The 27,373-nt window shown below is 49.2% G+C and overlaps 1 protein-coding gene and 1 pseudogene across 1 annotated transcript; both read left to right on the top strand.

Annotated features, from left to right (window-relative positions):
- Positions 1-1,518: 1,518 nt before the first annotated feature.
- Positions 1,519-3,606, top strand: LOC123128136 (E3 ubiquitin-protein ligase ATL4). Its single transcript, XM_044548073.1, has one exon. It carries the CDS (start codon positions 1,675-1,677, stop codon positions 2,782-2,784), a length of 1,110 nt encoding a protein of 369 aa, XP_044404008.1. The 5' UTR covers positions 1,519-1,674; the 3' UTR covers positions 2,785-3,606.
- Positions 3,607-6,001: 2,395 nt separating this feature from the next.
- On the top strand, positions 6,002-7,475 carry LOC123078779 (cation/calcium exchanger 1-like; annotated as a pseudogene).
- The last annotated feature ends 19,898 nt before the right edge of the window (positions 7,476-27,373 follow it).

The following is a 27,373-nucleotide window of genomic DNA, read 5'->3' as shown; positions in this document are numbered from 1 at the left end:
TGCCTATGTTTCTCTTATCCTTTTTCCTGGTTCCGGTCGGCGTCAGGAAAAAGTTAGACTTCTATCGATCTCGATTCTTTTGGCAAATTGATGAGCTTAAACGGAAGTACAGACTTGCGAAGTGGGATATTATCTGTAGGCCTAAGGACCAAGGAGGCCTAGGTATTGAAAATCTGGAAGTCAAAAACATATGTCTCCTTAGCAAGTGGCTTTTTAAGCTGTCATCTGAGACGGAGGCCACTTGGGCACAGATTTTACGCAATAAGTATCTCTATGCTATAACCTTGGCTCAGGTGAAAGTGAGGCCTTCCGACTCTCCCTTTTGGAAGGGTTTGATGAGAGTTAAACATCTCTTTTTCAACAAGACTAAATTCATTGTTGGGAATGGTGCCACTACGAGGTTTTGGGAGGATACGTGGCTTGGGGAGACCCCCCTTGCACTTCAATATCCTTCTTTGTACAACATTGTCCGATGTAGAGAAGCCTATGTTGCTAATGTTTTACAATCCGTTCCCCTCAATATCAGTTTTAGACGGACGCTTGTTGGAAATCGTTGGGACGCCTGGCTCCATCTCGTTAGACGTTTAATGGAAGTCCGGCTGTCTCAGCAGCCAGATCAGCTGCATTGGAAACTTACTAAGAACGGTGTGTTCTCGGTCAAATCAATGTATCTGGATGTCATTAACTCTAGCGTCATCCCTACCTTGTTACATGTTTGGAAAGTTAAGGTACCCTTACGTATCAAAGTGTTTATGTGGTTTGTGCATAAACAAGTCATTTTGACTAAGGATAACCTTGCAAAACGAAATTGGGTGGGCTCGTCTAGATGTAGCTTTTGTGATCATAACGAAAACATCAAACACCTCTTTCTCGATTGTCCGTTGGCTAAGATTCTGTGGCGGTCGGTTCATATTGCGTTTAATATTAATCAGCCCACCTCTATCAGCATGTTATTTGGAACATGGCTTGATGGGGTGGATTCTGACACTGCAAGACACATTCGGGTTGGCGTTTGTGCTTTATTGTGGGTAATATGGAACTGCAGAAATGATTTAGTCTTTAACAGATCAACAACCATTCACTTTTTGCAGGTTATCTTCAGGGCCACGGCGTTCATCCGTATGTGGTCGCTACTCACTCCGACGGAGGCCAGGGAGCGTTTGGTTACTACGTCTACCCGATGGGAGATGGTAGCTCGGGATATTTTCGACCGGTTTGGATGACGGTCATGTAATAGGATAGGCATGTAGTGATCCTATTGTTTTGCCAGCCGGTTGTGGCTTTGGGTCTTTCCTCTTTTGAGCTTTTGTTTATGATTGTACTACGACCTTTCAAGACTTTGTTACTGGAATTTCCTATTAATAATATGAGTTGTATGTATCTTTGGGATGCAGAGGCTGGGTACCTCCCCTTTTCAAAAAAAAAGAATGGGGGAAGAATCCAACACCAATTGGCTACATTATGATTGTAGCCTTGCACAATCTCCCGGCACAGGTATAAATGAGAAGCAGCCATGGACGCCATGGGCCTCGCGTGCTGACAAAGCCACACTTATAAGCCACGGACAACACGCCGCCTCCTCAGCAGCCGCGCCACAACCGAGGCACCCACGCAGACGCAGCCCAACCCGAGAGCATAGCAGAGCAAGGAGAGAGGATAGAGGGAGATTGATCGATGTCTTCCATATCGGTTCCGCCGCCGGTGGCGCCGGAGCGGAGGGTGCCCGTGGTGGTGCCGGTGGTGCCCCACTTGGCTGAGGGAGGAGGAGGAGGTGGGAACGGGGACGATGCGCGCGGTGGCATGGCGGGGATATCGCCGAGTATCCTTATCATCGCCGTAATCGTGGTGGTGATGCTTCTGGCGTCGATATCCATCCACTACTTCATCCGCAGTCTCTGCCGCCGCTCCTCCGCCTCGGGGCCCTCCGCGCCGCCGCTCCCGCTCGTGGCGGTCCGCAGCTCCGCGGTGGCCCCGGCAGCGGCGCCCGTGGCCGACCAAGGGAAGGAGGAGGCCGCCGAGAGGGAGCGGCTCATCGGGCGGCTGCCGCTCTTCACGCTGGCGTCGTCCCTCGCCGCGCTGCCCAGGTCGTCCAGGGACTGCGCCGTGTGCCAGTGCGTGTTCTGCGGCGACGACGAGCTCCGCCTCCTGCCGGCGTGCCGCCACGCCTTCCACTCCAGCTGCGTCGACCCGTGGCTCCGCTCCAACCCGTCGTGCCCGCTCTGCCGCGCCTCCATCGCGCTCCCGTACCCGCCGCTCCCCGAGCTCCTCCGCGTCGAGCTCGGCAGCGTTAGCAGCCGCCGCTCCACGTCGTCCTCGTCCTCCGCGGCTGTCGCCGCAGCGCCGCCAGAGGGAGTCCGCGCATACCCGCTCCCCAACTCCAACACCAACACAGAGTACCTCGTCGAGGAGGACCTCCAGGTGGTCCTCAAGCCGCCCAGCGCCGCCAACCCGGCGCCACCGCCGCCCCCCACGGCTCGAATTACCGGCGAGCCGAGCCAGCAGCTGGCAGCGGCGGCGGAGCGCGGGCTGTCGTCGTCCGTGACGCCGACAGCGTCGTTCAGGTCGGTGGGGCGTTCCAGCAGCAGGTGGAGCAACCGGTGGAGCAGCCGCTGGAGCAGCGGGCGGTGGAGCAGCCGGTACGACGCCGGGAGCGTGACGGCCGCCGCCACGGCCGAGTGGTGGTGGGACATGGACGGCGGGGTGGCGCCAGCGTCGCGGCGGGCCGAGTCCGAGGACGGCAGCGCCTTCTACGGGTTCGTGCGGTGGCTGACGGGAGCATACTAGCTACGTACAGTAAACAGCGCGTTCCAACGGCGGGACAAGCTCCGGCCTCCGGCGCCGCAGCCCCAGCGAGCCGGCCGGCGACGCGCATGCAGTGTAATCTCCAAACTACCCCTAAACCGGATGGATTCTGATGCCGCTGCCGCACTCTCTGCTTTTGGGCATCCGCGACCTTCTCTCTTGGTTTCTTTTGGGGTGCCGTACGGATTACAAAACTGGCTCCGACTTGGAGAATGTCGGCGGGAAGGTTGAGGAATTCGCTTTGAGGCGAACCGAAACGAAACGAAACGAAAATTCCACATCTTCCCAAGCTTTCAGCTAGTTCTACTCCTACTCTAGTACTACTACGTATACTGCAGTTTGATTTGAGCTGTACTACTGGTCAGTCTGTAATTTTCATTCCATTGGTCACTGTGGATTGCAAGGCCAGTGCAGTGCAGTGATAAAGAGAGTGATTTTGCTCTCTGTCTCATGTGTGCCACAGTGCGATACTGTGTGCGTCGTAGCGTGCTACAGGAAACTAGGGGACAGCGGTATGCTTTGAGGCAAGACAAGCAAAGAAAGCATTTGTTGTGTGTAGTGTAGAGAGTGCACATGGAGGTGTGGTGTTGTTAGGATATGGGTGCAGATTCCTGGTCCATGCCATACAGCATGAGCGTGATCATGAGCGTGAGATCAAGAACTCAGCTCTACATGGAAAAAGGACTTGGCTGTCCCATTGGACAAGTAATCATCTCCTACCATCATCTACCAGTAGCTAGCATGAGTATATTATTATCTACTGTTAGTTCAAAGTGATCATTTTTGTTGAACCAGTGTAGTGTTCCAGTGATCATATCATATCTGCATGCATAAAGTGAGTGGTGGGTAGCTCTGGACTGGAGAAACTTTGCTTTGACTGTACCCCTGCACTGACTTGACCTGTCTGCCTGCCTTGTCTTTCTTCTTCCTCCTCAATTCCTCATGCTGTATGTACAGCAGCGATTTGTTTGCACTGAAGACTGGCTTGGTGCATTTTTTTAGCTAGAACACTAAATTGGTCTTCTTGCCTTTGCGTTGGAGTAGTACTCCCCGGTCCTTTTTACTCTTCATGTAAGAACATCTACAGTGGACAAATCCAGTCCATCAAACACCCGCGGACGCGCCCAAGAAGAGCATCTACACCCACGGTGGACAAATTCGGTCCATCAAACACCCGCGGATGCGCCTGGGCGCGTCTGTGGACACTAACCGGTCACGTCTTAAATAATGCAACCCACATCCGGACATCTTAGTTATCATGGGGCTGTTTGGATTGTGACTAATGTTTGCTATATATTGCCGCATTATTTTTGCCACACTTGCCTAACTTGAATTGCTCAAATTGTTAGCCACACTTTGGCTTGCCTATAAGGAAATCTTGCCACACTTTTTGTGTCTATGACATATGGGGTTCACTTCTCATAAAAAAAAATATTGCCTTAGGTGTGGCTAGAACCAAACACTCACCCAACTTGATCAAACTTGTCTAAGGTGGGGTGTGGCAAAGTGTGGCAAAATGTGGCTAGAAACCAAACAACCCCCATATCTCAAATCCATACAAACTCATATAACTACGTCGATGCATTAGACACATTGTCCGACTACTCCATCACTACTAAAATGCCATCGAACTATTAAAATTTGGTATGTTTGGCTATGGTGGAGATCATCGACGGCTGCCCTTGCCCTTCCCGACGCTCTTGCCGTCCTTCTCGCGGAAGTACCGGTCTGTGGACGTGCCCGGTCGCCTCCGCGGGCATTTGAGGGGCAGGATTTGCAAAGTACGACTGTAGATGCTTTAGATTTGGTCAAAAGTCAATGAAGTTACATCAGATAAATTTTATATGCAGAATAAAAAGGACCGTGGAGTACTGTTTTTGAATGCGTGTGTTCATCTAATATCGTGAGGTGCTGCTGCTGCTGCTGCTGAGGTCCATGCAATGCAAAGCAAGGTCGCTTTGACTTGGTTGCTGTCTCAAGGGGGGCAAGCAAAAGCAAAAGGAGGCCTGTGGCTGTGGCCTGCCTCTGATTCTGGAGAGACTCGGCATGCAACTTCCTTTCTACTTTTTCCTTCTTTTCTTTTCCCCTATCCTACTACTGAGAGACGGGCGCAGAGCGCAGAGGCAGTGGGTAGGTATCGTACATACTCCCTTCGTTCCAAAATAGATAATCTAACTTTGTACTAAAGTTAGTAAAAAGTTGAATCATCTATTTTGAAACCGAGGGAGTAGCTGCTGCTGCTGCTAGCTCTTTTCGGCGATGTTTGTTTTCTGGTTCGTGGATCGTGACCAGTGATTGTCCGTGGTGGCGTGCTGTTCAGTCGAGTCAAATGTGTATTCCGTCGACCGATTGACTCCACGCGCAGGGCAGGGGTACGTACGTTCGTTCGTACGGTGGGTGCCATTCTGTGCACCATCTTTTATGGGCCGGCCAGGCGACCAACGTGATGTACGTTGCGCCTAACCATCATCATTGGTCCTGACACTTGTTCTCAAGGTGCACATTTGGTTATGGGCCAATTAACAACAGCCAAGTGGAGCCAGCTGGGCGGAGCCAGTCAACGCCGCAATTTTTGCATTTAGCCCCTTTCTGTTTATCGAAATTAACCCGCTTGATACCTCTGCTGGAGTGGATAGCTAGCTCTCTATAGCCTCGCCTCGACCCACCTATGCCAGCTGCTCGACGGCGGGGACGCACGGAGGGACACGTCGACCGAGGTGCCTAGGCTCGGCCGGGGACGGGACCGTGGCGCCGTCGCGTGGCGGCGAGAATACGGCCGGGAGGTACTCATCGGTGTGGCATGCGAAGGTGGAGCGGCTGAAGTGCCTCACCAGCCTCTGCCTGCCCTGCAAAGACCAACGGCTCACGGTGCCAAGAGAACAAACCGCATGAATGCATGCATGCATCGACGACACGGAGGAGGCTTGTGCGTGTGTGCACGTTCGTTACTTGTATGTACGCGGCGCCGATGTTGATGATCTTGCCGCTCCGAGCGACCGTTTCCAGCCATGTCCGTGCAGGGCCTAGTGCAGCCCGCGCACCGCGTCGGCCGTCGTGAGGTTGACGAAGGCGTACTCCTTGTTGCTGCAACGCTGCCTACTTTAATTTGCACGTTGCAAAACTGAAGAAGATCGTGACCGTGGAGTTTTTGAACTGCTGGAAGATTCATTCAGGCTAGAAGACCAAACTAACTAAAGTTATGCATGCTTTCATTGTTTGTTTGTTCCCTTGGCTTGCTTTGGTTGTTTGTCGCTCGAGGAGCTCTTCGCCGCGCTGCGGCCTGCCCCACTCCCTCGCCGGCGTGACGCTCCTCTCGCTCTTCGTGACCACCGTTGTCGCTGGCGTCGTCGCGCTCGCTGCCGGCGTGGGGATGCGCAGGTTCGTGCGCGACCTCTGCTTCCTCTTCTTCGCGCTTTGTAACCTCGTGCGCGTGCTCGTGAGCGGCACAGTCAATGTCTGGGTGACGCGTCCTTCGTGCCCATCTACGTGGCCTACGTCGTCCTCGTCTGGACCTCCCAGTGTTGCGCCGAGCCGGGGAAACTGTCGCACCCCGACCTCGCGGCGTCGCTCCTCCTAGAGGACGACGACGACGTACCTCCCCTACCGTCCTACTCCTCCAAGATAGCGCAGGCTCCACGACAGCAGCCTGCCTGCATTACCTCGTATCCGAGCTCCGCATGCCGTTGTACCTCCAGCGCCGCCTCACCATCCCGGACATCGCCGCGCACCGCTGGTCTCGGCCCTGCGCCGTGGCCTTCGCCGCGCTGGCGCCCGTGCTCCTCGCCACGGCATGGACCTCGCACAACCCGGCGAAATCATCCTCGCACCACGCCGCCACCACAACAGCGACGGCCGCGCGATCCTCCTCGTCGACGGCGTCCTTGGCCTCCTCCTCGCGGCCCTCACCGCGGCCACAACGGACACCGCGTCCCCTCCTAACGGGCGCCCGCGTGCCGTGGCTGGCGGTGGAGTTCCTGATGAGCGTACTCTGGGGCTCTGGGCATACACCCTGGCGCGCGAACTAGTGGCGCTCCTGGTGGCCATCGGGTACCGTACATGGTGGGCATGAAGGCGAGCATGCTTGGCGTGACGGTGCTGGCATGCGGAGACTCGTTGGGCGACCTAGTCTCCAACGTGGCGATGGCAACGCACAGGGGCCCCGATGGCGCGCAGATGGCCGTGTCATCCTGCTGCGCCGGGCCGCCGTTCAACACGGTGGTGGGGCTAAGGATTTCGCTGACGCTGGCGGCGGGCGCGCAGTACCTGGCGTCGTTCATGCTCCCGGCGGACGAAGCGGTGTACGAGACGGTGGGGTTCCTGTGCACCGGGCCGGCGTGGGTGCTGGTGGTGGTGCCGGTGAGGGGCATGCGGCTCGACCGGGTGCACGGGGTGGGCCTCATCATCATCTACCTCACTTTCTTCGGCGTCCGCGTCCTCGACAGCCTCGGCCTCTGGTTCGAGTAGCGACGGCAGCAAACAGAGGAAGTTGCTCTGCTCCCGTCAATGGCAACCAACTGTCCACTGATGTACGTAGGTGGAGGATGATAGTTGATAGATCAGATGCTTGTACAGTCGTAGTAGCACTAGCTGGTACTATAGTATTAGCTGTAGGCGATTACCGATGAATTAGTTAGTGGTGTAATTGTTGCTTGTTTTGGTTGGCATCAAGATGATTTCCCCGCGAGTTGAAATCGATAAACGACAGGTAGCTAAATGCAAAAGTGCGGCGCTGACCGGCTTGGTCGAGTTGGCTCCACTTGGCTGCTCATGATTGGTTCAGGACCAAATGTACATCTTGAGGACAAGTTGGAGGACCAAATAATTCACTTTTGCAAGTTTGAGGACCAACACATCACATGCAAGACAAGTTCCAGGACCTGCCGTGCTATTACCTCGCCATATATCATATGTAAGCTATAGCCAGGCACAGTAATAACGTTGCATATGCGGTGTCAGACAACGAGCTAAGTTGAACAAAGTAAAGCGGGAAATCAACTGCGGCTGCTGTCGACTCTCTTAGTAGTATTACCCAGTGGGATCGTTGGCTTGAGAAGGACAGTGATTTCTTTTTCCCGGGCACACGCAGCGGTAAAACGCGAACACAACCAAACAAAAACCAAAATCCCCGTACACACGCGTTCGTTGCGGCAAAGCGGGCCATGCGTCATGCGTTAGCGCACCCACATATGGCCACTTGCATTGCGTCCTAGCCACCGCATTACACGTCGGCGGCGCCATCACCCACTCGACCCGAAATTTCATTCCAAGAGGAAGGAGCTCGCGAAATTCTGCTCTCCGGGTGCGCGCTGATCCGTTCGAGTGGATCGTGATGTATGTGCGTGTGGCTGGATCATTCGCAGCTTGTGTTACGTTACGTGTGCACGTCCCCGGTGAAGAAATTTCATCTGGCGTAGGCGGCCAGGAGGTCGCCGTCCATCCAGAGTCGAGTCGCCATCTGAGTTGGACTGAACTGGCTAGCTACTTGGCTAGGGCAAGCGATTGGAAGCTGCATGCATGCTTTCACCCTGCGTGTGCGTGCTTGGTCCCCAAGTTAAATCAGATCACGGCCTGGGTTAATCTGCCGCGATGTTGACCGGAGATACGAAGGTTAACCTAACCCCATTAGTTTAGCACGAGCATGATACTCGCACACGCGAGCGGCTGCCGAGTGTGCCGATAGGGCTGAGTGTCGAGTGGAAACTGGAAACGCAACGCAACCCTGCGTCGCATTGACGACCAGGGGGTCGCCGGGCGCCACGCCACGCCACGCATTGACGACAAGTCGCCTAGGCCGGCAGATCCCTCTGTTTCCACCTCAGCCAAGACCAGTGAACGCAAGGGTCCCTTTGACCGAGGACTAGGACTTTTTTGGTGTGACACTGACGTAGAGTATATGTTACTAGCATAACGCACATGCGTGTTAGATCTTCGGGCTACTTAATCGCCTTCTATTGCTAGCTTAGAATTGAAGAAGCTGGGCGCGGTACCTTAGCTACGTACGCTCCAAACAAAAACAAGGGCTGTTTTCTCGATCGATTGGTAGGGTGTCTCTCTTTGTGTGCGCCTGTACCAGTATTGTATTTCCTCCTATCCAAATTTTTTGTCTTACATTTATCTAGGTACGGTTGTATCTAACACTAAAATATGAATAGATACATCCGTATGTAGACAAATCAAAGACAGAAATTTTGAAACAGAGGGAGTACTACTCAAGCATGTTGTTGTTGTCGTGGTCGTGGTGGTCGTCGTATGGAGTAGTGCTATGCTACCAACGCTTAGCATATTGCATTTAAAGCCAATGGAATTAGAAATAAATAAGCATACGGCATAGATCTGATTGTACAAGCTATGTAAAGAGGAACGGGACTGCCTTGAAATTCACTTCGGCTCATAAATGTATATGCACTCATTGTCTAAATACACATTTAAAAAAGTTTAAAAAATTCGAGAAAAAATCCCAGCTGTAAATTCGGATGGGGCATACATTTAAGTCCGGGTGCAGTATAATGTGTATTTACAGTTGGGATTTCACTGAAGGGTAGGCCACACTCTCTATTGAATATTTCCTGCCCCGCTATTTTAGAGTATTGGCATCCATCATGTTGTATCACTGAAGGGTAGGCTACACTCACTATTTAAAGCATATTTTTTAATATAAAATATATTTTGACAAGCCAAGGTTCCAGGTTTGTTCAAATATTAATTCAATAATACATCCATTACATCTTAAAATATTCAATATAAATATGGTTTCATCAGGGGAAAAGTATAAATTTTCTAGAAAAAATAGACACTTTTTTAGGAGAGTGGCATTTTGGCTCCTAGGTATAGATACACCTATTATAAACTATGTATAAAAAACAAATTTCAAAATGTTAAAAAAATTCAAGAAACAATCCCGCGTGTACATCCGGACATCCTATATATGTTCGCACATAAAATTTCGGTGAAAAGGACTTTTTGTGTGGCATGTATAAAAAATATAAAAAATACCTCGTGAATAGCTGTAACCAAATATAGAAAATTGTCGGTTTTACACAAACTACAAAAATGTCCTATTTTTTATTGAAACTTGGTGCACACACATAAAATGTCTGGATTTACACGTGGGATTTTTTCTTGAATTTTTTAACTTTATAAAATGTGTATTTAGACAATGGGTGCATATACACCTAGGAGCCAAAGTGAATTTTCTCCTTTTTTTAGGCAATGAGCCAACGACTAAAAAGCTAGGCTCGATAGTCATATTCATCTTGTAATGTTAAACAGACAGGGTTACGAAAGATGCTTGTGATTTGGATCTAGTTCTAAGTTGCAGTTCCATGGTGAACAAAGAGAAATGATCATGTTACATTTTCTATGTATTGTACACTCGGAAAACTCCTTGCCGTGCTTGTGCTTGCTTGCTCATGATATTAGTCAGTTATACTTCATTGGAATGGCATTACAGAATACTAGCCGGTACAAGTGGCATGGCTGGCTTCTTTCCCGAATCACAAGTAACAACATCGCCATCGTCTTCCATGAAATCTTCTGCAAAACTGCACTCTAGGTGATAGAGGCAAGGGTTCCCAATCTTTCGATGAGATGATAACTATCGATCTGGTGAAGATGACTTTGACGATCCGACTACAAACATGCACGGTGTTGTGCCTTAGCAATCGCTAAACCAACTCCGAGAGGTTATTGACCACGCCGGAGCACAATCAACCTGACCACGAAAGTCTATTCCTGCAAGCAATCGAAGAACAAGTAAGAATATGATAAAAGCAATCTGAATATTGCGAGTATATATGAAGTATTGATAAAGGCGGGGATCCATAAGCGGTTTTGGTCTGGTCGTTGGACACGAACGAAGTACACAAAGTTGCAATGGCTAACTTTTAACTAAACAAATCCCAAGGGAAAAGCTACTAGATGGATTTACTTATATAGGAGCAAGGGGTGGCGCCCAAGGAGGTGGGAGGACGTCCCAAGGCAGCCTAAAACTAACCCTAGGTCGTACAAGGCCAATGGGCCCAAGTGGAGGTGACGTAACACCTTTGGACTTGTAGTTTGACTCGGATTCTGCTGCAGCATCAGATTGTTTTGTCCATAACTCAATGCTCCGAACGAATTTGAAGGTGAATCCAATTGGGTTGGAAAGTGCATGAAATCTATTTTCCAACAAAAAAAGAATCACCCAATTTGGAATCCGGATGAAAAAGTTATTGACGTTTTGAGTCAAGTATGTCTGTGCAGTCCGAATCTGAGTCCGGAACGTGAGAGACTTGGACTCTATCTTCTCTTGGGCCAAAAGTGGCGTGAGAGAACTTTTTGAACAGCAAGTAACATCTCTTTCTCCCTTATCTTCATATGTGTATTGTACAAATGTCCCATACACCTCTAATTAGATATGGCACAAAAGTTTGTGAAGTATTTTTGTTCTGGATGACATAACTAAATTATTGCATAGTTTGCATTAGAAATCACCTCACAAATATACATGTATGCAATATTTTTGGTCATATCCAAGGTAGTCATGTCCTCATCATCCCCACCTTCTTGAAAACAAAGCCGTCCTTGGCGTTGATTAATCTGAAATGTGGCTAACAAAAGAGACAGGGTGTACATGTTGTATATGTATATGTCATCCATTTTTACTTCCCTTGATTTTTGCACATATGATACATGAATAGATGAGCAGCTTGCATAGTTCATAAAATCTAAAGCCAAAACATTATCACAAGAAGTACAAGGCATGAAAATATTGCAACTCAGTTTGCACATATAAGTGAAGCTCTTATTCATTTTAAAAGATTGGCAATGTTCATCAAAATGATTAAACATTGGCACAATTATTTTAAAATGTATTTGATCCAAATCTGATTTATTTCCTGATTCACATGGTTCTTTGACATCAAAAGTTAATTCAATAGGCGCACTCAAAATTGTTGGTACTTCAGTTGTTTGATCACATGATGCATTCATGATAGTAACATGATTCTCTAAAATAGGTGGCGTGCTCAAATCAACAGGTAACTCAACACATGATGTATTTAAGTTAATTAGGGGTGCATCATGATGAGGATACAGACCTGGGGTAGGGTCATAGGCCTGACCTATACGTCCTACCCAAGGTCACTACCCCAGAAGATAAGAAGACCAAGAATCCACTCGGCGGTATAATCACTCGACCGTCATTCCCCACTTTCACTCGACCGTATGGGGAATGACTCGACTATATCGAAGACCAAGAGTCTGAAGAACGCACAACGGTCGGGCATTCACTCCTTAGTCTTCATGAGCATTAAGAGTATTTAAGACTGCCGTTACCAGTAACGTCCTTACTTTATGTACATTAAGCTCCTTGTAATGGAGGTGGGCTGGGGTCCTGGCGCACTCTATATAAGCCACCCCCTCCTCTGGGACAAGGGTTCACATCCCCTGTAACACAACACACATAATCCAATCGACCGCCTCCGGGCACCGAGACGTAGGGTTGTTACTTCCTCCGAGAAGGGCCTGAACTCGTAAAACCTCGTGTGTACATCTTCGCCATAGCAAAGATCTTGCCTCTCCATACCTACCCCCTTTCTACTGTCAGACTTAGAACCACGACAGTTGGCGCCCACCGTGGGGCAGGTGTCTTAGCGACTTGTTGGTGAAGTTGTAAGTTTATTTTCCGATCATCATCATGGTTTCCGACGGCGAGATGGTTGAGGGCCGCGAGATTCGTCTTGGTGCGCTTGTTTTCGTCGCCGATGACTCAGCATGGCTCCAGGAAGCTCCGCTTGATGTCGAGGCGCTCCCCGTGTGAGGGGCGATGCACTTTCGCACGTGCGTTCGTGGCGTCCTTCTTCGGCAGCCGTCGACCCAGTATCAGTCGACTCCGGCAACATCTTCCCTCCATGCTGTGCACCGCTGCAAGCGATTTGGTCGGTCGCGGATTCAGCAGTGGGTGAAGCACACGGTGGCTCGACGTTCGACCACTCATCAAGTCGCGGCAATCGAGCCCGACGAAACTCTCCACGGTCTGTTCGATCTGTCGACTGGCTCCGCGGAGACGTCATCCGAGTGCGATAGCAGCGATCCTGCGGCCGAAGTCCTGATGGTTGATGGTCCGCGTAGCTCGGCTAGCTTTCGCCGTGAGGACGGCGAAGGAGCTGGCGGCGATCCATCACGTGTCCACGAGGAGTACCGTCCTGAACCTCTCTCTTCGCAACAGAGAGAGGATCTTCGTCGTCGCAACATGGACGCACTTCACACGCCCATTGTTGGGGAAACTCCCGAGGCTCGGGCCTTCGAGGAGGCGCGCTTGGCTAACTTGGCTGAGCGCACCCGACTGGAGAACCTGCAGCGCGCTCTTGACGAGCGAGCCTGGGATCGAGTTCCTGATTCCAGTCGACAACAGCTTTTCCCACCTCCACCTAAGGTATACCATACTCTGATTCAGAACCTCACTGCTGCGGCCCGAATTGCAGAGTCGATTCAACCTTCTCAGTCAGAGGCTGGCCGAGGGTTGTGTTGGGGAACGTAGTAATTTCAAAAAAAATCCTACGCACACGCAAGGATCATGGTGATGCATAGCAACGAGAGGGGAGAGTATTGTCCATGTACCCTCGTAGACCGAAACCGGAAGCGTTAGAACAACGTGGTTGATGTAGTCGTACGTCTTCATGATCTGACTGATCCAAGTACCGAACGTACGACACCTCCGAGTTTAGCACACGTTCAGCTCGATGATGATCCTCGGACTCTGATCCAGCAGGGTGTCGGGGAAGAGTTCCGTCAGCACGACGGCATGGTGACGATGATGATGTTCTACCGACGCAGGGCTTTGCCTAAGCACCGCTATGATATGACCGAGGTGGAATATGGTGGAGGGGGGCACCGCACACGGCTAAGGAACAATCACGAAGATCAACTTGTGTGTCTATGGGGTGCCCACTGCCCCCGTATATAAAGGAGCAAGGGGGGAGGCGCCAAGGGGGGAGTCCTACTCCCACCGGGAGTAGGACTCCTCCTTTCCTTGTTGGAGTAGGAGAGAAGGAAAGAGGAGGAGAGGGAAAAGGAAAAGGGGGCTGCACCCCTTGTCCAATTCGGACCAGAGGGGGGGCGCAGGCCTCCTTCCTTTTTGGCCTCTCTCCTGTATTCCCGTATGGCCCAATAAGGCCCATATACTCCCCGGCGAATTCCCGTAACTCTCCGATACTCCGAAAAATACCCGAATCACTTGGAACCTTTCCGAAGTTCGAATATAGTCGTCCAATATATCGATCTTTACGTCTCAACCATTTCGGGACTCCTCGTCATGTCCCCGATCTCATCCGGGACTCCGAACTCCTTCGGTACATCAAAACTCATAAACTCATAATAAAACTGTCATTGAAACCTTAAGCGTGCGGACCCTACGGGTTCGAGAACTATGTAGACATGACCGAAACATGTTTCCGGTCAATAACCAATAGCGAAACCTGAATGCTCATATTGGCTCCCACATATTCTACGAAGATCTTTATCAGTCAAACCGCATAACAACATATGTTGTTTTCTTTGTCATCGGTATGTTATTTGCCTGAGATTTGATCGTCGGTATCCCAATACCTAGTTCAATCTCGTTACCGGCAAGTGTATTTACTCGTTATGTAATGCATCATCCCGCAACCAACTCATTAGTCACATTGCTTGCAAGGCTTATAGTGGTGTGCATTACCGAGAGGTCCCAGAGATACCTCTCCGACAATCGGAGTAACAAATCCTAATCTCGAAATACGCTAACTCAACATGTACCTTCAGAGACACCTGTAGAGCTCCTTTATAATTTCCCAGTTACGTTGTGACGTTCGGTAGCACACAAAGTGTTCCTCCGGTAAACGGGAGTTGCATAATCTCATAGTCATAGGAACATGTATAAGTCATGAAGAAAGCAATAGCAACATACTAAACGATCAAGTGCTAAGCTAACGGAATGAGTCATGTCAATCACATCATTCTACTAATGATGTGATCCCATTAATCAAATGACAACTCATGTCTATGGTTAGGAAACATAACCATCTTTGATTAATGAGCTAGTCAAGTAGAGGCATACTGGTGACATTAAGTTTGTCTATGTATTCACGCATGTATCATGTTTCCGGTTAATACAATTCTAGCATGAATAATAAACATTTATCATGAAATAAGGAATAAATAATAACTTTATTATTGCCTCTAGGGCATATTTCTTTCAGTCTCCCACTTGCACTAGAGTCAATAATCTAGTTCACATCGCCATATGATTTAACACCAATATTCATATCTGTATATGATTAACACCCATAGTTCACATCGTCATGTGACCAACACCCAAAGGGTTTACTAGAGTCAATAATCTAGTTCACATCGCTTATGTGATTAACACCAAGAGTACTAAGGTGTGATCATGTTTTGCTTGTGAGAGAAGCTTAGTCAATGGGTCTGTCACATTCAGAGCCGTATGTATTTTGCAAATATTCTATGTCTACAATGCTCTGTACGGAGCTACTCTAGCTAATTGCTCCCACTTTCAATATGTATCCAGATTGAGACTTAGAGTCATCTGGATCGGTGTAAAAGCTTGCACCGATGTAACTCTTTACGACGGGCTCTTTTATCACCTCCATAATCGAGAAATATTTCCTTAGTCCTTACTAAGGATATTCTTGACCAATGTCGAGTGATCTACTCCTAGATCACTATTGTACTCCCTTGCCAAATACAGAGCAAGGTATACAATAGGTATGGTACATAGCATAGCATACTTTATAGAACCTATGATTGAGGCATAGGGAATGACTTTCATTCTCTTTTCTATTTTCTGCCGTGGTCGGGATCTGAGTCTTACTCAATTTCACACTTTGTAATACAGGCAAGAACCCTTTCTTTGCCTGATCCATTTTGAACCTTTTTAAAATCTTTATCAAGGTATGTGCTTTGTGAAAGTCCAATTAAGCGTCTTGATCTATCTCAATAGATTTTGATGCTCAATATGTAAGTAGATTTACTGAGGTCTTTCTTTTAAAGAACTCCTTTCAAATACTCCTTTATGCTTTCTAGAATAATTCTACATCATTTCTGATCAACAATATGTTACTCACATATATTTATCAGAAAGGTGGTAGTGCTCCCACTCACTTTATTGTAAATACAGGTGTCGGTGTCAAAACCTGCGGATCTCGGGTAGGGGGTCCCGAACTGTGCGTCTAGGCGGATGGTAACAGGAGACAAGGGACACAATGTTTTTACCCAGGTTCGGGCCCTCTCAATGGAGGTAAAACCCTACTCCTGCTTGATTAATATTGATAATGTGGGTAGTACAAGAGTAGATCTACCACGAGATCAGAGAGGCTAAACCCTAGAAGCTAGCCTATGGTATGATTGTTTTTCGTCCTACGGACTAAAACCCTCCGGTTTATATAGGCACCAAAGAGGGTTAGGGTTACACAGAGTCGGTTACAATGGTAGGAGATCTACATATCCGTATCGCCAAGCTTGCCTTCCACGCCAAGGAAAGTCTCATCCGGACACGGGACGAAGTCTTCAATCTTGTATCTTCATAGTCCAGGAGTCCGACCAAAGGTGATAGTTCGGCTATCCGAACACCCCCTAATCTGGGACTCCCTCAGTAGCCCCCGAACCAGGCTTCAATGGTGATGAGTCCGGCGCGTAGATTGTCTTCGGCATTGCAAGGCGGGTTCTTCTCCAAATCCTGTGTACCTGTTGAATAGCATCCGACTTCTTGTAAATATTGCGCTCCTCGGCTTCCACGCCCAATAATGGCCAGCTTCCACGTGTCGAACGAATGCGAAAAGCCAGGGTATTTTTACATTTACCCCCCTAGCTATGCAAATGAGCTGCCCATAAAGGAGACGAGGATCTAGATCCGAATCACACCATCCTCCCTTCGCGAGCATTCATCGAAGCGCATCTGACAGAAATCCATTCCATCATGGACAGTCGACGCGGCTCCTCCTCTCGCCTTCCCAGCCCTTAGCCTGGAGATTGGGAGAGATGCTCCGTCCCACACAGCGAGCTAGTGATGCTCCAAACCAAGGGATTTCTTCCCCCGGCCTTCATGGTTCCGGTTCGAGCCGTACTCGCCACCTATAAGGGCGGAAAACAAGCGGAGAGCGTCCCCAGTCCCTCCAAAGAAGAGCGAGTGTGCCTTGTCCCTTATTTGATAAGAGGGCTCGGATTTCCAATTCATCCGTTTTCCGGGGGCTCCTGGAGTTCTACGGCCTCCAGTTGCACAACCTTACGCCTGCCTCCATCTTGCATATTGCGGGCTTCGTGGCCCTTTGCGAGCTGTTTTTGGGCATAGAGGCTCATTTTGCGTTGTGGAAGAAGCTGTTCTGCCTTGTGCCCCGTTCTCAAGAGGGGTCAATATATCAAGTGGGCGGAGCCTACCTATGGCACATCGCCGGAACCGGATATCTATCCGGAACCCCGAAGAAGGCGTCCGAAGACTGGCCTTCAGAATGGTTTTATATAGAAGATGTCCCCCTGCCGGACCATGTTTGGATCGGCCTCCCTGAGTTCAATAACGCTCCTTTGAAGAAATGCCTAAGCTGGCGTCCACGGAGCCCTCAGAAGGAAAATGACAGGGACGTCCTTTACCTGATGGGCCGAATTAGGTTGTTAGCTCATTCCGGACTGACCATGATCAGGGTCATGGCCACATGCATTATGCGGGGGGTGCAGCCGCTCCAGTATAGAGGCCACCCCATGTGGGATTTCAACGGAGAGGATGATGCCACCCGTTGTGGCTGTAAGGGGCTGGGATCGGTCGCCGATCTGATGAAGATCTTGTCCGCATTGTACAAGGGAGAAGAGGAGGAATTTCTCCGCGTCAATCCACAGGACGGATTTTCTATGTACAATCCTCCAAGCTGGGTAAGCGGACATTTCTTTTTGCCTATCCGTTCTATCCTCCAAGCTGGGTAAACTGAGCATCGATAATGCCTTGGTCGCCATTATGGCCGATTACCACGGAATACTTCCAGCCTCGGAGGTAACTGAGACAGAAGTCCCAATACTTTGAAAATGACCCATCCGTGCTTGTTTTTGATCACCATATACCAATGGTGTTTCGCAGGGGAAGTCTTTGAGGTGGAAGGCCGAGCCTGCGACGGCTAGTCAACAAGGGACAGCAAGGCCCAACAGGTTGAAAAGAAGTGCAGTCCATATTGAAACACCGGTGCAACGGTATGTCGCGTCCTCTTAATCCTAGGTTTTATTCCTGAGAGGCATACTAATGCTCGTGCTTTTTCAGGAGGAAGAGCGCTCGCTGGACAGTATCCGGAGAGGTTGCCAATCAATCCTCCGCTCGCCAGGCTCCAAAGCCAGGTCCGGAAGCGGAGGCGAACAGGAAGCATGCATCGGATGCTCCTCTGACAGAGGATGCCGACAGTTTATCTGCCACCAATTCCGAGGTGGAGAGTGCCATGAATCACAGGCGTCGCCGGACAGTTCTTCGTGACGCATGTTTCTCCCCCGAGGCATTGGATGCCTTCAATTCGGGAGATGCGCACCTCCGTGCCGCTCAAAATGGTCTAGCCAGAGCCATGGAGCAGTATGTAAAAGACATACGGGTGAGAAAATTTGACAGTTATATATGCCAGTAGCCCCCGAGACTTGAAATAGTTAGAATAACTGATTTAAGGATCATTTATTGTGCAGGATCTTACTGAAAAGAATACCCAACTGTCCCAGGAGCTGGAAGAGTGCAAAGCCCAACTTGAGGCCGCACTAGCCGCAGCGGGGGAAGCCAAAGAGACCCCCTCTGGTAATATATGCTTCAAAAGATAAGTAATTTGTGAAGTGCGGCGTGTGTATAAGTCTGACAATAATATTGCAGATGGCGCCGAGATAGATCCGGACAAGTAACAGCTCATGCCCCGGTTAAAGGCCGGCGAAAATGTGCTTACAAGGGTGAGGCAAGAGAAAAATAATCTCCAAGATGTCAACAGCCAGCTGGGTGAGGAACTAAAGGATGTTCGTGCCCAGCTGTCTGACTCCGTTAAGGAGAATCGGCGGCTTTGACGCGGCATTTTTAGTAAGTGCTTGAACGAACTTTGAAAAAGAGTTCGACGAGGAAGTCGACTAATAGAAGTATGTCTGTAGGTATGCTCACAGGCCGTCCTGAAGAGGAAATGCCCGATTCTACGGGTGACCTTCCCGAGATCTTGCAACTGCACGAACGAGTTCGGCAGGTGATGAAAGGCGTCGCCCAGGCCTTGTGGCCATCTGTCTCCCTGCCCGAAGGCCTTGGAGAGCTTGCAGAGAGGCTTCAGGGAGCGCGACGGCGCTTCCGATTATGGAAGATATCGGCCTGCCGTCAAGGCGCCAGGGAGGATTGGGCCATGGTGAAGACGCGGTACACGAAGGCTGACCCAAACCACATGGCCGAGGTCGGACCTGTGGGGCCCGATGGGAAGGAGATCCCTGTGAGCTTAGTGTACGACCAAGTAGAGTTGGCCGCAAAGTATTCCCAGCAGGACTGTAAACTAGACAGCCTATTAGATGGCATTGAAGAGGAATACAATCAGTCGAATTGACTATGTAATTTAAGATGACATGTAAAATGCCTTCTAGCCGGATTGTAGATCATTTGTCATAGCGGACCTTTTCGCTTCAACCTCAGGACCCAATAGTCCGGAGTGTGTTCGAATACCCTCGCGGTTATATAAGAACCGGGGCATGCATGGAGACCAGGCGTAGGGGTCATTAGTGCTTTATCAGACAAGTGCCCAACTAGTTATGTTATATTACATGGTTAGTAAGAAACATCTTCCAGGGAGAATAGTTCCGTTAGGGGTTCCTTTCCCTGGGAGGCATGCCCTAAAGTGCATGTCCGGACTGCAAAAAAAGCAGAAAAAACATCCGGGGGCAGATAAATAAAATAGGTAAGAAATCGTCTTTTAGTTCACCGACCGAATATTCCCTTAAGAACGCTAGCTTTCGGCTTCACCCAGTCTGAGGTACACATCCGGCTGACCCGGTAGTAACAATCACAGAGATGCTCCCTTTACCACCTAGCCGAACAATCGGGAACGTAGGGTAAGCACAGGAGCCAGGCAACCCAGCTTGGCCAAAACTTAAGTCATATCGATGCATATAATGGTGAATAAATGGTACATGCGGAAGTGTGACACATGTGTTGGGCATGAAGCCCGTATAAATAAGCTTCTGTTAAAGAAGCCCCCAGGTATAATGAGCGCGGATAGCGCGTCAAGTATGTGCGAACAAAGCGCGAACAAGCCTTCAAAGGCTGTAAGAGAAAAAAAGGGGGGAGAAGGGGTGAAATATAAGACAACTACTATATAAAATATAGACGGAGGAAGGAGACGAACTCAGAATCCGACGCTAGGCGTAGAATCTTCGGAGACGGGATGCGTTCCATGGGTTCGGATCGAGTCGGTTATCCGACGCATTTCGCAGACGGTACGCTCCGCCGGTCAGGACCTGGTCGATGATGAAGGGACCTTCCCATTTGGGCTTGAGTTTGTCCTTTTTTTTGTCCGGCAGGCGTAGAACTAACTCGCCAACATTGTAAGTTTTGGCCCGTACTTCTCTGCTTTGATATCTTCGAGCCTGCTGTTGATAGAATGCGGAACGGGCTTTTGCCACGTCACGCTCCTCCTCCAAGGCGTCCAAATTGTCCTGCCGATCGAGCTCGGCTTCTCTTTCTTCGTACATGCGCACGCGAGGTGAGTCATGAATTATATCACAGGGCAGAACTGCCTCTGCGCCGTATACCATAAAGAATGGTGTAAATCCGGTGGTGCAATTCGGAGTGGTCCGCAACCCCCAGAGTACGGAGTCAAGCTCCTCTTCCCAGTGCGTGTTAGATTCCTTGAGGGACCGCACTAATCTGGGTTTGATGTTGCTCATGATTAGACCATTTGCTCGCTCGACTTGACCGTTAGTTTGAGGGTGATAGACTTAAGCATAGTCGAGCTTGATGCCCATGTTTTTGCACCAGAGTTTGACCTCGTCGGCCGTAAAGTTCGTGCCGTTATCAGTGATGATGCTATGGGGGATGCCGTAACGGTGTACGGCCCCAGATATGAAGTCTATCACCGGTCCGGATTCAGCCGTCTTAACAGGTTTGGCCTCTATCCATTTGGTGAATTTATCCACCATGACCAGTAGGTATTTTTGCTTGTGGGTTCCTCCTTTAAGGGGTCCAACCATGTCAAGCCCCCAGACCGCGAAGGGCCAGGTTATGGGTATAGTTTTGAGGGCGGTGGATGGCATGTGGCTTTGATTAGCAAAGAGCTGGCAACCGACGCATCGTTGGACTAAGTCCTGAGCATCTGCCCAGGCCGTTGGCCAATAAAATCCTGTACGGAAGGCCTTGCCTACAAGGGCCCGGGCTGCGGCGTGGTGCCTGCTGAGCCCGGCATGAATTTCAGCCAGAAGATTCCGCCCTTCCTCTTTGGAGATACACCTTTGAAGGACTCCGGTTGTGCTTTTCTTGTAAAGCTCTCCCTCATGGACCTTATAGGCTTTAGATCGCCGCACTATGCAGCGGGCCTCGTTTTGGTCCTCGGGAAGTTCCTGCCTGGTTAGGTAAGCTAGGAATGGTTCCAACCACGGGGCAATGACTGCCTTTATTACGTGGGCTGAGGATGTTACTTCGTTGGCAGAACCGCCGATTGTGTCAGAATGTTCGGTGTCGGGCAGTGCGGTTGGGTCTGGGTTGTTATTTCCGGATCCCCCTCCCATAGTACGGATGGCTTGAACATCTTCTCTAGGAAGATGTTGGGAGGGATGGCATCACGCTTTGCGCTGATGCATGCCAATACGTCTGCTGCCTGGTTGTTATCCCGGGCTATATGGTGAAATTGGAGCCCCTCAAACCGAGCTGACATTTTTAGGACGGCGTTGCGATAAGCTGCCATTTTTGGATCCTTGGCATCGAAGTCTCCATTTATTTGGGATATCCCGAGGTCCGAATCCCCGCGCACCTCTAGGCGTTGAATGCCCGTGGAGACTGCCATCCGGAGGCCATGTAGAAGGGCCTCGTATTCGGCTGCGTTGTTGGAGTCCGTATACATTATCTGGAGTACGTATTGAACCGTATCTCCGGTTGGGGACGTCAGAACGATGCCAGCCCCCAGACCAGCCAACATTTTGGAACTGTCGAAGTGCATGATCCAGTTGGAATATGCGCCGTACTCTTTAGGGAGTTCGACTTCAGTCCATTCGGCGACGAAGTCAGCTAAAACTTGCGACTTAATAGCTCGTCGTGGCTTATAGGTTATGTCGAACAGGAGGAGCTCAATGGCCCATTTGGCAATCTGGCCCGTCACGTCGTGATTGTTTATAATGTCATTAAGAGGTACTTCGGAGGCTACTGTTATCGAACACTCTTGAAAGTAGTGCCACAGCTTCTGGGATGCCATGAACACCGCGTACACTATCTTTTGATAATGCGGGTACCGTGACTTGCATGGAGTTAGGACAATGCACACGTAGTAAACTGGTTTTTGAAGGGGGAACTTGTGTCCGTCCGTTTCTCGTTCGACAATGAGCACCGCGCTCACAACTTGATGAGTTACCGCGATATATAATAGCATTGGTTCGCCCATATTGGGCGAGGCGAGGACCGGGTTTGTTGCCAATATGGCTTTTATTTCTTCGAGTCCGGCCGTGGCGGCATTCGTCCACTCGAAGTGTTCGGTGCGTTAGAGGAGGCGATAAAGGGGTAATGCCTTTTCCCCCAAACGGGAGATAAAGCAGCTTAGAGCCGCCACACATCCACTCAATTTTTGTATTTGTTTGAGGTCCTTTGGGATATCCAATTGTGACAGAGCTCGGATCTTGGCTAGGTTTGCTTCAATTCCTCTGCCGGATACAATGAAGCCCAAGAGCTTTCCGGCTGGTACGTTGAAAACGCATTTTTCCGGGTTGAGCTTGATGTCATATGTTCGGAGATTATCGAATGTGAGCCTCAAGTCGTCTACTAGAGTTTCGACATGCTTAGTTTTAACGACCACATCGTCTACGTATGCCTCCACTGTTTTGTCGATCTGGTTTGCCAGACATGTCTGAATCATGCGCTGATATGTTGCGCCGGCGTTTTTGAGCCCGAAGGGCATTGTGTTGAAGCAGAATGGGCCGTATGGGGTGATGAATGTCGTTGCGGCTTGGTCGGGCTCCGCCATCTTAATTTGGTCGTAGCCAGAGTATGCGTCGAGGAAGCACAATGAATTGTGTCCTGCGGTAGCGTCGATAATTTGATCGATGCGGGGGAGGGGGAAGGGATCCTTTGGGCAAGCCTTGTTAAGGTCCTTGAAATCGACGCATAGGCGCCAGGATTTGTCCTTCTTTGGTACCATCACCAGGTTTGCTAGCCAGTCTGAATGTTTTATATATCTGATGAATCCGGCCTCCAGTAGTTTGGCTAGCTCCTCTCCCATGGCTTGTCTCTTGGGTTCGGAGAAACGCCGAAGGGCTTGTTTGACTGGCTTGAATCCTTTTAGGATGTTTAGGCTGTGCTCGGCCAGTCGGCGTGGGATTCCTGGCATGTCTGAAGGGTGCCAGGAAAAAATGTCCCAATTTTCGCGTAGGAATTCTCGTAGTACGGCGTCTACATCAGGGTTTAACTGTGCCCCGATGGAGGCCGTTTTTGTAGGGTCCGTTGGATGGACTTGGAATTTGACTATTTCGTCCGCTGGTTTAAAGGAGGTGGACTTGGATCTCTTATCGAGTATCACATCATTCCTATTCACCATGGAGCGTAGCGCAGTGAGTTCCTCGGCCGCTAGGGCTTCGGATAGTGCCTCATGGGCCAGTGCGGCTGTCTTATTTTCGGCGTGGAGTGCTATGTCTGGGTCACTAGCAAGAGTGATGATTCCGTTGGGCCCGGGCATTTTGAGCTTCATGTACCCGTAATGGGGTATAGCTTGAAAAATTGTGAACGCATCGCGCCCTAATAGAGCGTGATATCCGCTGTTGAACGGGGCCACTTGGAACGTGACCTCCTCGGACATGTAATTATCCGGCGTGCCGAACACCACATCCAGTGTGATTTTTCCTGTACAGCATGCTTCCTGACTGGGGATTATTCCTCTAAAGGTTGTGCTGCTTCGCTCAATGCGGCTCCAGTCTATTTCCATTTTTCGGAGGGTTTCCTCGTAAATGAGGTTCAATCTGCCGCCACCGTCCATGAGTACCTTGGTAAGGCGAAAGCCGTCCACTATTGGACTGAGGACCAATGCGGATGGTGCTCGAGTTGTTCGGAATTTAGGTTCGTCACTTGCATTAAAGGTAATAGCCGTGTCACTCCATGGGTTTATTGTTGCTACTTGGTAGACTTCAGCAAGGCTGCAGAGTGTTCGTTTCCGCATATTATTTGATGCGGAAGTCTTGAAGACTGTTAATACCGTATTGGTATCCTTGGGCTGGTGCTCTGGGGTTAGAAGCTCTTCGCCACTTTTGGCCACCTGCCGTAGTATCCAACATGCTCTAAGGCTATGAGTTGGAGTGGCGCCCTCTATACTATGAATTTTGCAGGGTCCATTGAGCCATCCTTCCAGTATGGTTCCATGCCCTATAGAGGGTTTTTGCTTTTTGGTATTTAACCCAGGTGCCTGGCAATGATGCACCCTTTTATTTCGGACTGGGGTTGTATTCAGGGCCGGATTGTCCCAAAAATTAATTTCGGTTTTCCAGGCGCTTTCCATCGCACAGTACTTTCGTACTATGGATGCCAAGTCAGCGAAGCGTGTAATTTCACGACGACTTACGATGTTGAGGATTCCCTTGTCCGTGCAATTATTGCAGAAGAATGAAATTGCGTCCTCCTCGCGTCAATCATTTATCCTGTTGATGATCAGGAGGAATCTGGCCTAGTAATGGTGTACTGTTTCTGCGGGCTCTTGCCGAATTTGGGATAGATCACTTATGTTTGGGTGGGCGGGTGGAATTAAATTCGGAACCCCGTCCAATCTAAGACTCAGGGGCCAAGAAGTTTCTGAACTTGGAAGCTTGGGTTCTTGGATGTTGTCCAATGAATCTAGCCCGCTGCCTGACTTTAGGTTTAGGTCTTGAGTGATGTGCTCCCCTCCGCGGGAATCCGGCATGGAGGGATCGGGAATCCGGACATAGCTAGTCCTTAAAATAGAGGAAGGGCCGCCGTATTATTCCTCAACCACAACAACGTGGTGGGTAACCTGGGGAGAGTTGATCTCTCTCAGATCGGGTTTAGTCCCAATCTGATCGTAGTCTGTAGCGACTCCCAGAGTGGCGATGCGATCCAAGAGCTCGTTTAAGGAAGAGAGCTCCATCGGATCTAACTGCTCGGCGAGTTCCGAGTTAACGTGAAGATTGCTTTTGATGACCCGAGATTTCATCGTCGGCGTGGTGGCCGAACATGCGGTCATAAGAAAACCGCCTAGCCGGAGAGTTTGGCAGATGGCCAAAGCTCCTTTAGCAATGGTGCCGTCTTTAAAAACGGGATGAGGCATCCTTCCTGATGGCGACGGCACAGAGGAACTCTCAATGAAAGCACCAATGTCGGTGTCAAAACCGGCGGATCTCGGGTAGGGGGTCCCGAACTGTGCGTCTAGGCGGATGGTAACAGGAGACAAGGGACACGATGTTTTTACCCAGGTTCGGGCCCTCTCGATGGAGGTAAAACCCTACTCCTGCTTGATTAATATTGATGATATGGGTAGTACAAGAGTAGATCTACCACGAGATCAGAGAGGCTAAACCCTAGAAGCTAGCCTATGGTATGATTGTTTTTCATCCTATGGACTAAAACCCTCCGGTTTATATAGGCACCGAAGAGGGTTAGGGTTACACAGAGTCGGTTACAATGGTAGGAGATCTACATATCCGTATCGCCAAGCTTGCCTTCCACGCCAAGGAAAGTCCCATCCAGACACGGGACGAAGTCTTCAATCTTGTATCTTCATAGTCCAGGAGTCCAGCCAAAGGTGATTGTTCGGCTATCCGGACACCCCTAATCCGGGACTCCCTCAACAGGCTTCACCGCAAGTCTGTATAAAATTATATGCTTTGATCAACTTATCGAAGCGTATATTCCAACTCTGAGATGCTTGCACCAGTCCATAGATGGATCGCTGGAGCTTGCACATTTTGTTAGCACCTTTAGGATTGACAAAACCTTCTGGTTGCATCATATACAACTCTTTTTTAAGAAAACCATTAAGGAATGCAGTTTTGACATCCGTTTGCCAGATTTCATAAAATGTGGCAATTGCTAACATGATTCGGACAGACTTAAGCATCGCTACAGTTGAGAAAATCTCATTGTAGTCAATACCTTGAACTTGTCGAAAAACTTTTTTTGCGACAAGTCGAGCTTTGTAGATAGTAACACTACTATCAGCATCTATCTTCCTCTTGAAGATCCATTTATACAATATGGCTTGCCGATCATCGGGCAACTCCACCAAAGTCCACACTTTGTTCTCATACATGGATCCCATCTCAGATTTCATGGCCTCAAGCCATTTCGCGGAATCTGGGCTCATCATCGCTTCCTCATAGTTTGTAGGTTCACCATGGTCAAGTAACTTGATTTGAAGTTTCATGATCAATATCATTAGCTTCCTCACTGATTGGTGTAGTTGTCACAGGAACCGGTTCTTGTGATGAACTACTTTCCAATAAGGGAGCAGGTACAGTTACCTCATCAAGTTCTACTTTCCTCCCACTCACTTCTTTCGAGAGAAACTCCTTCTCTAGAAAGGATCCGAATTTATCAACAAAAATCTTGCCCTCAGATCTGTGATAGAAGGTGTACCCAATAGTCTCTTTTGGGTATCCTATGAAGACACATTTCTCCAATTTGGGTTCGAGCTTATCTGGTTGATGTTTCTTCACATAAGCATCGCAACCCCAAACTTTAAGAAACAACAACGGATTTTGATGGTGCCCTATTTAACGTGAATGCGGCCGTCTCTAAAGCATAACCCCAAAATGATAGCGGTAAATCAGTAAGAGACATCATAGATCGCACCATATCTAGTAAAGTACGATTACAACATTGGGATACACCATTCCATTGTGGTGTTCCGGGTGGTGTAAGTTGCAAAACTATTCCGCATTGTTTCAAATGTAAACCAAACTCGTAACTCAAATATTCTCCTCCACGATCAGATCGTAGAAATTTTATTTTCTTGTTACGATGATTTTCCACTTCACTCTGAAATTCTTTGAACTTTTCAAATGTTTCAGACTTGTGTTTCATCAATTAGATATACCCATATCTGCTCAAATCATCTGTGAAGGTGAGAAAATAACGATACCCGCCGCAAGCCTCAATATTCATTGGACCACATACATCAGTATGTATGATTTCCAACAAATCAGTTGCTCGCTCCATAGTTCCGGAGAATGGCGTTTTAGTCATCTTGCCCAAAAGGCACGGTTCGCAAGCATCAAATGATTCATAACCAAGTGATTCCGAAAATCCATATTTATGGAGTTTCATCATGCGCTTTACACCGATATGACCCAAACGGCAGTGCCACAAATAAGTTGCACTATCATTATTAACTTTGCATCTTTTGGCATCAATATTATGAAT

The sequence above is a fragment of the Triticum aestivum genome, chromosome 1B, assembly GCF_018294505.1.
Source record: "Triticum aestivum cultivar Chinese Spring chromosome 1B, IWGSC CS RefSeq v2.1, whole genome shotgun sequence".
Taxonomy (NCBI): domain Eukaryota; kingdom Viridiplantae; phylum Streptophyta; class Magnoliopsida; order Poales; family Poaceae; genus Triticum; species Triticum aestivum.
The sequence above is the reverse complement of the archived record's forward strand: the minus strand, read 5'-3'. Positions and strand labels throughout refer to the sequence as shown.

Coding starts and splice junctions, on each gene's coding strand:
- LOC123128136 (XM_044548073.1), top strand. CDS start 1,675: ATGTCTTCCATATCGGTTCCGCCGCCGGTGGCGCCGGAGCGGAGGGTG.